General features: G+C 36.4%; 1 protein-coding gene across 5 annotated transcripts in view; it reads left to right on the top strand.

The window, feature by feature from the left end:
• The window catches only part of slc4a4a (solute carrier family 4 member 4a), a 65,469-nt gene that overhangs the window by 1,620 nt on the left and 48,831 nt on the right, over positions 1–15,018 (top strand). For 3 of the 5 annotated variants that reach the window (XM_067408097.1, XM_067408096.1, XM_067408098.1), the window contains one exon: positions 5,223–5,296. In XM_067408097.1, the coding sequence (XP_067264198.1) occupies positions 5,223–5,296 (74 nt within the window). Of the gene's footprint in view, positions 1–5,094; positions 5,297–15,018 lie in introns of those variants that run through there. The other 2 variants (XM_067408095.1, XM_067408099.1) reach the window with 1 other exon arrangement.

The raw sequence follows: 15,018 nt of genomic DNA, 5'->3' as shown, positions 1-15,018 counted from the left end.
TGAAGGAGCACTGTGTGCTTGCTGTGTCAATATCTGTTCCATAGGTGGCAATGAAGATTGGGGGAGGAAGAGGGATAGTTTTAATCTGATGGGACTGTCAGAGTGTGATGTTCAAAAAGCAGTTTTAATGCTGATCTTTCAGTTTTCTTTTTTTATTTATTAATTTATTTTGCATACTATAAAATGCTCAATAAAAGCTTTTTCCAAGAGGTTTTTAACTTTTAACAAACCCTTGATTAAGTCAGAGCCTTCATACGTTTACCTTTAAGAGAAATGTTTTCCTTACAATTCGTACATGCCGTACAAATGAGATTACTATAAACAGGATTGTTTTGTAGAAGTCTGTGATTATAATGCGGGTTGTAATTTTTGACATTGACTATAAAGTTGGTATTGTTGATGGTTGCTATTAACAGTCTTAAGCATGCTGTGTGTAAAGTCTGTCTGTCATGTCCCACACGCTCTGTGTTAGCCAATTCTGTTAAACCTATTCATTGACCTATTAACCAGTCATCTAGTATTATATCACGTCATAGATAACCAAGTGTTATACAATAATTTACACCTTATTTGCGTCACAGTTAACCTACCGTCTATAGTTATTGTTTAACAACATGTATAAGCGTAAAAGCCCCACAGGCCTCGATAATATAGCTTTTTAAATGGCGGTTAGTGTATTACTGTTAGCTTTTAACTTTCATAAAAGTTAAATGGCCCTTTGGGTGACACATAGCTTGATGTGCTGTAGAGCGTTACTTTGCCAGAATTGCAACCTAGGCTCATTGGAAAAATGTGCCTCTTTACGTTTTTTGTGAAACTCCAAAAAAAGTACCTAAAGAATTCACTGCAGTTATCAGCTGAAATTAACACAAGAGGCAGTAAAATATCAACAACTTTTATTCATTTTTATAGTTGACATGAAATGTCTTTATGTCGAAATGTCATATATCCCAGTGAAACAGCTTCATGAATGAGGGGGAAAAAAAAAGGCCGGGACTTGATTTTGGGATTGTTGTGGTTTCCTATTGCTGGGATTTCACGTGAGTGACAGGTTGTCCCACCCTCACGCCAGTAAACATGTAATCAGAGGAGAAGAAGAGAACTGCAAAAGGGAGGGGAAGTTATTTAGTTTAAAGATTAAAGCAGATCAATTTAATAAAAAACAATGATATGCATGGATGAATCATTTATCATCAAACACTTAATGTTCCATTTAAAAAAAAAAAAAAAAAAAAAAAAAAGATTTGTCTATTTTGATTTTATGGTGACTTTAACACAAACCATGATTACAGAGGCAGATTATCGATTAATAACAACATATTTTTGTGTGGTTCCTTGCACAATACTCTATGGTCTTTTATAGGGTAGTTCCCAAAAATGAAAATTCTGTCATTAATTACTGACCTTCATGTCGTTCCATACCCGTAAGACCTTCGTTCATCTTTGGAACACAAATTAAGATATTTTTGATGAAATCCAAGAGGTATGACACCTCCATAGGCAGCAGTTTAACCACCAATTTTTAAGGTATAGAAAGGTACTAAAGACATCATTAAAACGGTCCACATGACTGCAGTGGTTCAACCTTAAAGGGGCTATATGTAAGATTTTTAATTTAATAAAGCATAAAAATACCCTAATATGTTTGCAGATATTTAGGAAACATGCTAAGTTCACCTACTTGTTTCTCAGAAAAACAATGCTACAGCCAGATATTCTACCTTGAAAATGTGGTTCCGTGTCGGAATGTCCGTCTTTGTTTTGGTCTGTGCGAAACTGTGTGCTGCCAATTCATCCAATAGTATTTCGACATCACAGGTTGCCAGTTGGCGGAAAACACTGCATATTGCAGCCATGGAAAACAGCAAACAAATAGGGTCAGAGAATCACAGATTCTACCTGACCTAAAAAGCCTATGCATCCACAACAGCATATTAAAACACAGATAAATCAACTCATCAGCTTACAGTGTGTAAGTCTCCTCAGCTTTCATTGTCGATTGCGCTCCCTCTTGTTGTGTGTCCTTGGCCATCCATGTCTTTGAACGAGGGGCCGGGGCAAACAATATTTTGAATTTGTCATTCCTATATAGAGTCCCTTTCATTTTATGAAGCGACGAGAATACTTTTTGTGCGCAAAAACAACAAAAATAACAACTTTGTTCAACAATATCCTCTCTTCTGTGTCATTCTCATGCGCTGTTTACGTCCAGTGCTTCCAGGTTCTACATCAGAACGCTGGCTACTTTTTGTGAACAAAAAGTATCCTTGTCGCTTCATAAAATTAAGGTTGAACCACTGCAGTCACGTGGACTATTATAACAATGTCTTTAGTACCTTTCTGGACCTTGAAAATGGTGGTTAAATTGCTGTCAATGGAGGTGTCATACCGCTCATCAAAAATATCTTAATTTGTGTTCCGAAGATGAACGAAGGTCTTATGGGTGTGTAACAACATGAGAGTGGGTAATTAACGACAGAATTTTTTTTTTATTTTTGGGTGAAATAACCCTTTAAAATACTTTGAAAATATGCATGATTTCTAAACTAATACATGTTTGTATCACATAATACGCTCCATGTACACCACTTACCAGGCATTTCATTTCTGAAGTGCCGCGATAGGACAACCAACAAAAAACAAAAAAAAACCTTTAATCTTTTAGCGCCACTCATTGGACATTTCACTTTGAAATTGTCATGAAACATACAAAAAGCAATGAAATATCATTTTGCAGAAATGTAAACACAGGCATGTTTTTTTTTTTTTTTTCAATGAGCCTGGGTTACAGAATTGAGTGGTTAAACTTGGCATCTTTCCAGCATGCCTGATTGCATCTAGTCGAGATATGCAGTGACACTGGGCTCTCAGGGAGCTCTGTGCTCTTATCAGAGGAATAAGCTCTATCCTTCCTGTTTGTGTTTACATTTTGGTTTGTTTTATGGTTTTGTAAACATTCATTGACAATTCATGTTGTAAGTAGCCCACAGAGGAAATCATTATCCTAGAGTGTGTTCTCCAGGCAAAAAGTCAAAAGCACTCTATTATCAAACATGAAAAGAATATTGTGATCAGAACAAATAAAATATCCATTTATTGCACACCTTTAGTCTCACCTTTATCCCTGAAAGAGAGTGTCAGTGCCTGAATTGTTTCAGTCTGGTCTTTGGACTTCTTTCTAAAGTGACAAATAGCAGTCACACCTTGCTAGGAGTAATAATCTTTGTCCTTAGTGTTCAAATGGCTACATGGTCCCCCAGATGCAATTAGAGTTTACCTTTTGCATGCAGAGTGTGATGAAGTCTCAAAAAAGACATTCCTTGGATGTGCTAATTGTATTGTATTTAGTAGTGTTAAGTATTGTGAAACTAACATCATACTCTTTTGTAAACTTTAAGAGCCATGTAAATTGTGATATTTACCATGTTTAGATGGTGTTTTCAATATACAAATTGATGCTTCACCGTTTCCTTGCTCCTCTTTCCTCGAGCCTGTGACCAGGAAACCGATCAAAGAAGGCCATCTTGGAGGACATCTCAATTCTCTAATTGCAATGCGAGGAAAGAGGAGTGAGGAAGCTTCCAGAGGAGCTATGTGTGAGGATGCCCAGGTGTATCATATGCGGAAAAATCTGATACCCATATAAATTCTCCTCCCCCTTCACATCTGGCATTTTTAATTTATGTTTTAACTTTGCAGTTTGAATACATCTTACATATTTCAACAGGGCATCTTGCTTTATTATTAATTATTATGAATTTCTTAAATAACCAAACTTTAACAAATTAAGGGCAGATCCCTTGAGCACAGCTGATGACGCTTTTAAATGAGTGATCAAGAATATTCCAATATATAAATAAGATTTCCTTCGATTCCTCTGTCCCCTTAATCTCATTTACATCCTTCAGGGGGTGCAAATAAGAAATGATAAGCACCCCTAGTCTTGGCCAGAACATGTTAGTAAATCCTTATCTGACAACTGCTTTGTGTTGTACATCAGTCTACATTTAGATGTCTGTCTGGTTCTACATTTTGAACATATATGTAGTTTTGTTGAAACTTTAAAACTTATGCTCTGTGTGTTTGTTTTAATTAGGAAATTGTTTTGGCTCGAAGTAATAAAATTAACAATAACTTTTCTAGTGATATAAATAAATCTATCAGGAATACCATACTCTTATTGAAAATGTCAAACAGGAAATGAGTTCATTTCGGCCCTGTTATGGATATTCATCCTCCTCATTCCAGACATCCAGTATATTGGACAAATTTGTATGATATATATATATATATATATATATATATATATATATATATATATATATATATATATATATATATATATATATATATAATCAATTTATTTTTTTTTTGCTGTATGTTTTTATTTTAAATTATATCTTATTTTTTATTTTATCTATGTCGTGTGCTTAAGTCCAAATGTCCAGTTAACATTAAAACACAATTTATTTTGATTTTTTTTATATTCAAAAGTTAACCGATATGTTTTTCAGAATATATCAGAATATAACATTTCTCTCAGCAATGCATTTTGACCTGGTGTCTTAGAAGTGTGATTTATTTTCTGGAAAAATACAGTAAACATTGTTTGTTTGTAAAGTTTCCCATCTCAGGACTGATTAGGTTATGTTTCATTGTTTATTTTTTTCTTTCCAATTCCCCATAACCATGTGATACTACTCCAGCCTTTTGTTAATAATCACTTTTGAGTTTAATAGACCAGAGGGAGAAATCCGATTGTCATAAACAGTATTTGAGTTCATGCTCAGTGTTTATTCCACTCACATGTAACTTGTATTAGCATTAGTATCGCTCGTTAGCTGATCTGAAATCTGTGTGTGGCAGGCTGGCTCACACCTCCTGGACATCAGACTCAATTAACATCTTACTAGGCTGTCCTGCCCGCCCCATCCCCCATAGACCGGATTACCCTCCCAATGTCTACCTGACTACTCCTGCATCCCCTCAAGGGCAGCAGCCTCAGAACAGGACTGTGTCCCATATGTTACACTACACATCTACTAACCAGGGCAGGATCCAGGACCAAAGACCCCCTCCCTTGTTAGCAGTACCTGCTAACCTGGGAAAATGGCTAGTTCAAGTAGAAATACACTGCAAGTGAATGAACCGCGCAGCTACGGCTCCACGTTGTCTTTAGAAGAGAAATGTGAGCAGTCTTTCTTCCTCTTTTACTACTATAGGGTGGAAGATGAGGCTGTGCTGGACAGAGGGGCCTCGTTACTCAAACACTTTTGTGATCAGGAAGAGGTTGAAGGTAAGTACCTCATTTTTAGTCCAAAGTCACTTATTAATTTGTCATCGTTTTAATTGTTTGTTAAAAGTTAAAAGTTTGAAACCAAGAAAATGTTCTTATTGTGAAAGAGATATTTGGTTTTGATTTGAAACAGTTAGATTTGCATGGAGCGTTTAATGTTTACTTTAGGGTGATGAAGATGTAGGGCACAAGTACCAGGTGAATTTGTGTTTACCTTGCCAGTTTCCTTCCGGTCCAAATATAGATTTAATTGAGTGTTAGTGTGTGTTGTTTATCAGAGTGTAGTTTAGGAGCATGTTCAGAAAAGTACTTGGAAAAGTACACTAGATTTTTGTATATAAGTCAGACAACTAGAATCAGAATGAGATTGATTACCAAGTATGCATACACAATTTGACTTGGTAAAGCTTCTAGTACTCGACAACACCCATACAATATGTGATTCAATTAATAATCAAATACTCTCTCTCTCATACATACACACACACACACACACACACACACACACACACACACACACACACACACACACACACACACACACACACACACACACACACACACACACACACACACACACACACACACATGTTTGTTTTTGTGAATTGTGGGGACTTTCCATAGACTTCAATGCATTTTACACTGAACAAACTGTACATTCTATCCCCCTACCCTGCCCCTACCCCTAAACCTAACCCTCACAGGAAACTGTGCAAACTTTTACTTTTTCACAAAAACTCATTCTATATGATTTATAAACCCATTTACATTGTGGGGACCGCTGGCTGGTCCCCACGATGTAGGTGAACTCAGGTTTATATTAAATCATGGGGACATTTGGTCCCCACAATGTAATATAAACAAAAGCACACACACACACACACACACACACACACACACACACACACACACACACACACACACACACACACACACACACACACACACACACACACACACACACACACACACACTACATAGGCGTAATGGTTTTTATACTGTAAAAACTGTACATTCTCTCCCCCTTCACCAACCATACCCCTAAACCTACCCATCACAGAAAACTGTCTGCATTTTTTTAATTAAAAAAAAAAACAAACACATTTAGTATGTTTTTTTTTTTTTTAATCCATTTGGTTTACGAGTACACAGGAAGTTGTAATACACGTCATTATACACATTTGTGTCTTCATAAACCATATATACAAGAACACACACACGTGCGTGCACACAAAACACGCAACTAGACAAATAATGCAGTTGCTAATTGAAGGCTTGATTTAAAAAAAGCACAGTAGTTCTCAACAGGTACCTGAGCTATAAATAGTAGAAAGCAATACATTTTTTATTATAGCAGGGAGGAGAGGTGGACCTGTGTTTCATCTTCTGTTTTTTTCCAGATTCCATTACTTTAAATGTTCATTATCCTTTCGGCCCTGATTAAACACTGTTCCTCCTCTTCCTGCTGAAAATGTTTTCAGAATGAATAATTGCTTACTGCTTACTGAATTTGTCATCTTGGGGGAAAAAAAATTCACATTTTAATGTTTTGTTAATTTGTGGCACAAAAGACAAAAAAAAAAAAAAATGGCTAAAATATTTTTGATTTATTTGTCACAATGGAAATAGAAGGTCAAGTGCATTGGATTGTAGGATACAGCATTTCACACTGTACGCTCTGTTGTACCCTGTTCATTTTAAATGGGTCATCTGTGCATACTGAATATTTGCAGTAATTCAGTATCCTATTTTAAACATAACAGGAGAAACTTTGTATTACAATTAAGTTTCTCATAGCTTTGAGGGAGAGTATTACTATTTAAATCGGAGTACTATTACTGCGGTTTAAATGGGAATTGTAAATATTAGGGCTGGATGATTCATCGAAAAGTAATTGACACCGAAATTCAGAACCTCTAACCAACATAAGTTTCCCATGTCGGTTATTTTAGTTTTTTTAACCCTGTTAATATTTTCCCCTTAAAAACATTCTACTGTGTGTGACTCCGCCCCGTCCATTCAGTGGCACAGAGGTTAACTGAAAACTCTGAGTTAAAACACACAGAGCCCCAAACTGAGATCACTTTCGCTTGCGTCCTCACAAAAGTTTGTCATTTGTATGTGTTTTAAGGCTTGCCAGTTTGGACATTCAAATGATTTTAGACCATCGGATGTGTATTATTGTATTGAGCCACTGTGCAGCTGCATTGTGGCTTGAACACTCATACAGGTGCTGGTCATACAATTAGAATATCATCAAAAAGTTGATTTTATTTCACTAGTTCCATTCAAAAAGTGAAACTTGTATATTATATTCATTCATTACACACAGACTGATATATTTCAAATGTTTATTTCTTTTAATTTTGATGATTATAACTGACAACTAAGGAAAATCCCAAATTCAGTATTTTAGAAAATTAGAATATTAAGACCAATACAAAGGAAGGAAGGATTTTTAGACATCTTGGCCAACTGAAAAGTATGAACATGAAAAGTATGAGCATGTACAGCACTCAATACTTAGTTGGGGCTCCTTTTGCCTGAATTACTGCAGCAATGCGGCGTGGCATGGAGTCGATCAGTCTGTGGCACTGCTCAGGTGTTATGAGAGCCCAGGTTGCTCTGATAGTGGCCTTCAGCTCTTCTGCATTGTTGGGTCTGGCATATCGCATCTTCCTCTTCACAATACCCCATAGATTTTTCTATGGGGTTAAGGTCAGGCAAGTTTGCTGGCCAATTAAGAACAGGGATACCATGGTCCTTAAACCAGGTACTGGTAGCTTTGGCATTGTGTGCAGGTGCCAAGTCCTGTTGGAAAATGAAATCTGCATCTCCATAAAGTTGGTCAGCAGCAGGAAGCATGAAGTGCTCTAAAATTTCCTGGTATATGGCTGCGTTGACCTTGGACCTCAGAAAACACAGTGGACCAACACCAGCAGATGACATGGCACCCCAAACTATCACTGACTGTGGAAACTTTACACTGGACCTCAAGCAACGTGGATTGTGTGCCTCTCCTCTCTTCCTCCAGACTCTGGGACCCTGATTTCCAAAGGAAATGCAAAATTTGCTTTCATCAGAGAACATAACTTTGGACCACTCAGCAGCAGTCCAGTCCTTTTTGTCTTTTGCACAGGCGAGACGCTTCTGACGCTGTCTGTTGTTCAAGAGTGGCTTGACACAAGGAATGCGACAGCTGAAACCCATGTCTTGTATACGTCTGTGCGTAGTGGTTCTTGAAGCTCTGACTCCAGCTGCAGTCCACTCTTTGTGAATCTCCCCCACATTTTTGAATGGGTTTTGTTTCACGATCCTCTCCAGGGTGCAGTTATCCCTATTGCTTTTACATTTTTTTTCTACCACCTTTTCCTTCCCTTGGCCTCTCTATTAATGTGCTTGGACACAGAGCTCTGTGAACAGCCAGGCTCTTTTGCAATGACCTTTTGTGTCTTGCCCTCCTTGTGCAAGGTGTCAATGGTCAAGTCAGCAGTCTTCCCCATGATTGTGTAGCCTACAGAACTAGACTGAGAGACTATTTAAAGGCCTTTGCAGGTGTTTTGAGTTAATTAGCTGATTAGAGTGTGGCACCAGGTGTCTTATTGAACCTTTTCACAATATTCAAATTTTCTGAAATACTGAATTTGGGATTTTCCTTAATTGTCAGTTATAATCATCAAAATTAAAAGAAATAAACATTTGAAATATATTCTAATTATATGACCAGCACCTGTATGGAGTCTGACAGCAGCTGCACATCATGACAAAGATTGCATGCGCAGAGAGGAACACAGAAACTCTTTGTCAATGCGGTCCTGTGATTTATGATTAAAGTAATTTAGAAACTCAAAAGTTTATTTTCTACTTTTCAATTGTCTACCTACAACCCGCAGCTTCAAATTAACAGAGAGACAGTATGACAAATTCAAACAAACAATTGCTCTCATTAACGCATACAAATAAATGTATTGGTACTATGCTAATTTATCCGCATCTGATATACAACGAGCAGAAATCTGTACGAAATGTTAGGAACTTAGATAAAATTGCTGAAAAACTGCTGAAAGTGAGCTGTTATGTCAGAGCACTTATTCATTAGGAAAAATATCCCAACTTTAATAGTCAAGCATATTTATAGTACAAACCTTGTCAGTGAACTATGAGGGCAAAAAAATCGTATTCGAGGTAAAATGTTTAATTAATCAAGATTTTGGTTTTAGGTCATATTGTCCAGCCCTAGTAAATATGTAAATTTCATTTTGAGTTTAGTTTTGCTGTTGCTAGATTAACTAACTTAGCAACCTACGCTCAAATATCCAAAATACATTATAATAATATATTTTATGCTCACACTACTATGAAAATGTTTGTGGTCAGTAAGTTGTTTTTAATTGTTTTTGAAATAAGTATTTTATGTTCACCAATGTTGCATTTATTGGATTAAAAATACAGTAAAACATTAATATTGTTAAATATTATTAAAATTAAAAATAAATGTTTTCTATCTTAATTTCAATTTAAAAATGTAACTTATTCCTGTGATGGTAAAGCAGAATTTTCAGCATCATTACTCCAGTTTTCAGTGTCACACGATACTTTAGAAATCATTCTTATATGGTGATTTGGTGCTTAAAAACATTTTATCATTATCATATACTAAAAACAGCCGTGCTGCTTAATATTTTTATAGAAACCGTGATACTTTTTTTAGGATAAAAAAATTGCATTTATTTTAAATACAGTTCTTTTGTAACATTATAAATCTTTACTGTCAGTTTTGATCAATTACACTCTAAAAAATGCTGGGTTAAAAACAACCCAAGTTGGGTTGAAAATGGACAAACCCAGCAATTGGGTTTGTCCATTTTGTACAAACCCAAACTGTTGTATAAAAATGACTGTATTGCTTGCTTAAAAAGAACCCAAAATATGCTGGAAATTAACATTTATGAATATGTTTAATAAATGAATAATAAACAATAAACATTTATTAAATTGCTTATTAATAAATGTACACCTTTTGATTATTATTGTTGCCTCTAGTAATTATGTGTCTGATTTTTGGATTCATTTAACCCAACTACTGATTAAAAATGACTATATGGCTGGCTTAAAATGAAACTACCCAGCAGGTTGGGCAAACATTTAACCCAACCACTGGGTTAGAACAACCCAATTGCTGGGTTTGTCCATTTTCAACCCAACTTGGGTTGTTTTTAACCAAACATTTTTTAGAGTGTATATGCATCCTTATCAAATAAAAGTATTCATTTTATTAAAAATGTATTTTAAAATCTTAATGAACCCAAACTTTACTGTTTAAAAAAACATTCTTAGAACTGAAAAAAAAAAAAAACAGTTGGCCTGCCCTCAAAGTAAACTATAACAGAACAACATGTGCCTGCTAGACACAGAGTCCATATGTGGCAGTTCTTTTAGATATAGAGCTTTATTAGCAGCTATATTAGCATGCACAGTGGCACATCTCTATCTTACTTGTACCCTCCATCTCAACAGCTCTGTTACTGCGGTAACACAAGGTGCTCAGATGTTGAAGCCCGTAATGTCCTAGCCAGAATCAGGGAATACGCTTTATCCAGTGACGAATTGCATGCCACTCTAATTCAGTCTTCTTTCTATGGTCGCATAGAAAAGGGTCCCTCCGAAAGAACAGGAAGCTTGGCACAAAGCTGGCTCGACAATGTGTGGTTCCTCCCTCCCTCTTACCTCTCCCTTTCCTTCTCTTAGTCCTTGCACTTACTCCCTTTTCCTTATTTGCTCTCGCCCATCTCCGCATAAGTGGGATCTCTTTTCATAAACTGTTCTTAACGATCTTTCTGCACCATTTGTATGTTTGTTAAAAACAAGCAAAGAAAAAGGCTAAATGTCAACAATTTACAATCATTTTCCAGAATGTTTGCTGAAAAGATTCTGAACGTACCCTGGAGCAGACCATTTTGACTGATTCTTCACTTAAGAGGCACATAATTAAGTCACTTACTCAATCTACATGATTTATACCCATGATTCCCCACACCCCCTAAATCAAATACTGTTAGTAATATTTAGTAATCAAAGGCTTTTTGTATAATTGATTGCCTTTTTTTTTTTTGCAAAATTATGTAATTCATACTATTCATAAAATAATCCACAGTAATTCATAAAAAGTTATTCATACCATGACATTGTGATAAATTCTATTGTAACATCAAATGTGATCTATTTTGAATGTACTAATGAAGTTACACATATTGGTAATGAGATAAGATGAAAAGATGAAAACATGAGATTAACACCCAATGCTAACAAATGCATGTCACTTTTGGACTGCATCCAAACCTCTTGCTGACAGTGAAAGTGGATTACACTGTAAGAAAAGAGATGGCAGGTTTGTGAATCCAGTTTAAATGCACTGCATAATTTATAAGAATGTGATGTTTTACAAAGACAAATATATCTTTGTGTTAAGGTTCAGTGGATAATCATTGTCATTTTGTGACAATGGAACAACAATGTTTGTCAGGACCTTAGTTCAAAGTCCTGGAGACAGTTTTGACTTATATCAAACGCAGGTGCACAAACAAGTGCAGGTTTAATGTAAGATTGGTCTCTGTTTCATAAGAAGCAGATTATGGTAAGATTATAAAAAACAGTAGCAGTCGTATATTTACAATTGAGTTAAATATAATAAAGATCAACTGTTTTTAGAATCTCCATTTTAATTCAGGATGCACTGGATTGAAAACCAAGTGCTTGCATTAAAGGGTTGGTTCACCCCAAAATGAAAATTCTGTCATTAATTACTCACCCTCATGTCATTCCACACCCGTAAGACCTTCATTCTTCTTCGGAACACAAATGAAGATATTTTTGATGAAATCCGATGGCTCAGTGAGGCCTCCATTGCCAGCAGATAATTAACACTAGTAGCCCAGAAAGCTATTCAAGGTGCCCTAGAACTTTTTTAAAAAAGATGTAATATAAGTCTAAGGTGTCCCCTGAATGCGTCTGTGACGTTTCAGCTCAAAATACCCCATTGATTTTTTTTTTTTTAAATTCATTTTTTAACTGCCTATTTTGGGGCATCATTTATAAATGAGCCGATTCAGGGCTACGGGCCCTTTAGTTCTCATGCTCCACGCCCACGGAGCTCGTGCTTGCCTTGAACAGTGCATAAACAAAGTTTACACAGCTAATATAACCCTCAAATTGATCTTTACAAAGTGTTCGTCATGCATGCGTCGGATTATGTGAGTATTGTATACTGTTATATTGTTTACATTTGATTCTGAATTAATTTGAGGCTGTGCTCCGTGGCTAACGGCTAATGCTACACTGTTGGAGAGATTTATAAAGAATGAAGTTGTGTTTATGAATTATACAGACTGCAAGTGTTTAAAAATGAAAATAGCAACGGCTCTTGTCTCCATGAATACAGTAATAAACGATGGTAACTTTAACCACATTTAACAGTACATTAGCAACATGCTAACGAAACATTTAGAAAGACAATTTACAAATATCACTAAAAATATCATGTTATAATGGATCATGTCAGTTATTATTGCTCCATCTGCCATTTTTCGCTGTTGTTCTTGCTTGCTTACCTAGTCTGTTGATTCACCTGTGCAAATCCAGACGTTACTGGCTGCCCTTGTCTAATGCCTTTCATAATGTTGGGAACATGGACTGGCATATGCAAATATTGGGGGCGTACACCCCGACTGTTATGTAACAGTTGGTGTTATGTTGAGATTCGCCTGTTCTTCTGAGGTCTTTTAAACAAATAAGATTTATATAAGAAGGAGGAAACAATGGAGTTTGAGACTCACTGTATGTCTTTTCCATGTACTGAACTCTTGTTATTTAACTATGCCAAGATAAATTCAATTTTTCATTCGAGGGCACCTTTAAAGACATATTTAAAACAGTTCATTTGACTACAGTGGTTCAACTTTAATGTTATGAAGCGACAAAAAAAACTTTTTGTGCACCAAAAAAAACAACAACAAAATAACAACTTAATTTCAAAAATATCTAGTGTGATGGGCGATTTCAAAACACTGCTTCATGAAGCTTCAAAGCTTTATGAATCTTTTGTTTCAAATCAGTGGTTCGGAGCGTGTATCATACTGCCAAAGTCACATGATTTCAGTAAACGAGGCTTCGTCACGTCATAAGAGTTTTGAAATTTCAATGGCTCACCACTGGGGGGCGTGACTTTGGCAGTTTGTTACATTCTCTGAACCACTGATTCGAAACAAAACCTTCGTAAAGCTTTGAAGCTTCATGAAGTGTTTTAAAATCGCCCATTTAAAATCTTGTTTTAAAATCGCCCATCACACTAGAGATTGTTGAAATTAAGTTGTTATTTTGTTGTTGTTTTTGGTGCACAAAAAGTATTCTCGTCGCTTCATAACATTAAAGTTGAACTACTGTAGTCACATGAACTGTTGTAAATATGTCTTTAGTAGCTTTCTGGGCTACTAGTGTTAATTGATCTTATGTATTTATGAATGAATAGCGCATTTTAAAATCTTCCCGGTCTACTGACATTTGTTAAGACATCTGCTTTAAACATAACAATGCTCATGATAACTTTCAGTAACTCTACAACAGGTAAATCCACTTCACCAGCTAATTATTCTTCAACAGCGATGCCATAGAAATATACAGAGCAAAAACGGAAGTTCAAAGGCAATATTCTAAAGATGGCGGCACGCTTTTTTCTCTGGTAAATAAGGTCTATAGTCATCTGGATTTGTTCTATATCTTTAAAGCTGCGTTCACACTACCAGCTGGCAATTTCTGGCAACACGAGTGACTGTTAGCGACAGGATGTATGCATGTCCAGTTAAGATGTGAAGTCAGTGGAACATTGTCTGTAAATGTCATTCACAAATGTTACTTGGGAATGCCCACTAGCGACCTTACCGCCAGCCACTTGCAACATTCAAGTCACTGGTAGTGTGAAAGCAGCTTAGGATATGTTGCTGCTTCCAAAGGCTACGTCCGTCACCTAATGGTGGGGATTGTCCTGCGTTTAACCTCGTCGCACTTAGTTATGTCATGAGGCTCATGAATCACTGTGGTGGTCTATTAGACTCTCTGATGGGGTGAATCATGATCACTATGTGACCTGTGGCACCACAGCTGGGCTGAAGATGTAAAGACAGCCTTGTAATTGGCTGTAGATGTGCAGATGCACCTGAATAAATCCTACATGACATGCATACCATAATACCTATTTCTAGGAGAATCTGATCAAAATTTGGCTGACAGTAATAAATTGAACATTTTTGACACAGATTGACACACCCACCAAACGTTGCAGACCTGAATGTAATACTTAGTATTTTTGACCAAGAAATGATGGCCTGGTTAATTAAACTCAGTTCAGTTAAAGCAACAGCCTGTGCTAGTTTATAATTCTTGGATAGATTGTATCAGGTCTGGTCTGCATATCTGCACTGATGTCATTGGTCCAGTTAGAGATGCATTACACAATATGAAACATTAAGTTTCAAAAAGTTAGACACAGTAACAGTGTGGGATGTAGCTTTAACAGATGGACTTTGTGTGACTGGAGGAGAGACATGGAAAGTGTCTGTGTGATATGGATCTAAACATTGGACGTTCCGCACTACCTGCTAGCTGTTCCAGCCAAAATATTTAGTTTGACAGTCTGCTGCAATCCCCTCCGGTGAGGTCCACCATTTCCT

This window comes from Chanodichthys erythropterus, chromosome 13 (genome assembly GCF_024489055.1).
Source record: "Chanodichthys erythropterus isolate Z2021 chromosome 13, ASM2448905v1, whole genome shotgun sequence".
Classification (NCBI taxonomy): Eukaryota; Metazoa; Chordata; class Actinopteri; order Cypriniformes; family Xenocyprididae; genus Chanodichthys; species Chanodichthys erythropterus.
The sequence above is the reverse complement of the archived record's forward strand: the minus strand, read 5'-3'. Positions and strand labels throughout refer to the sequence as shown.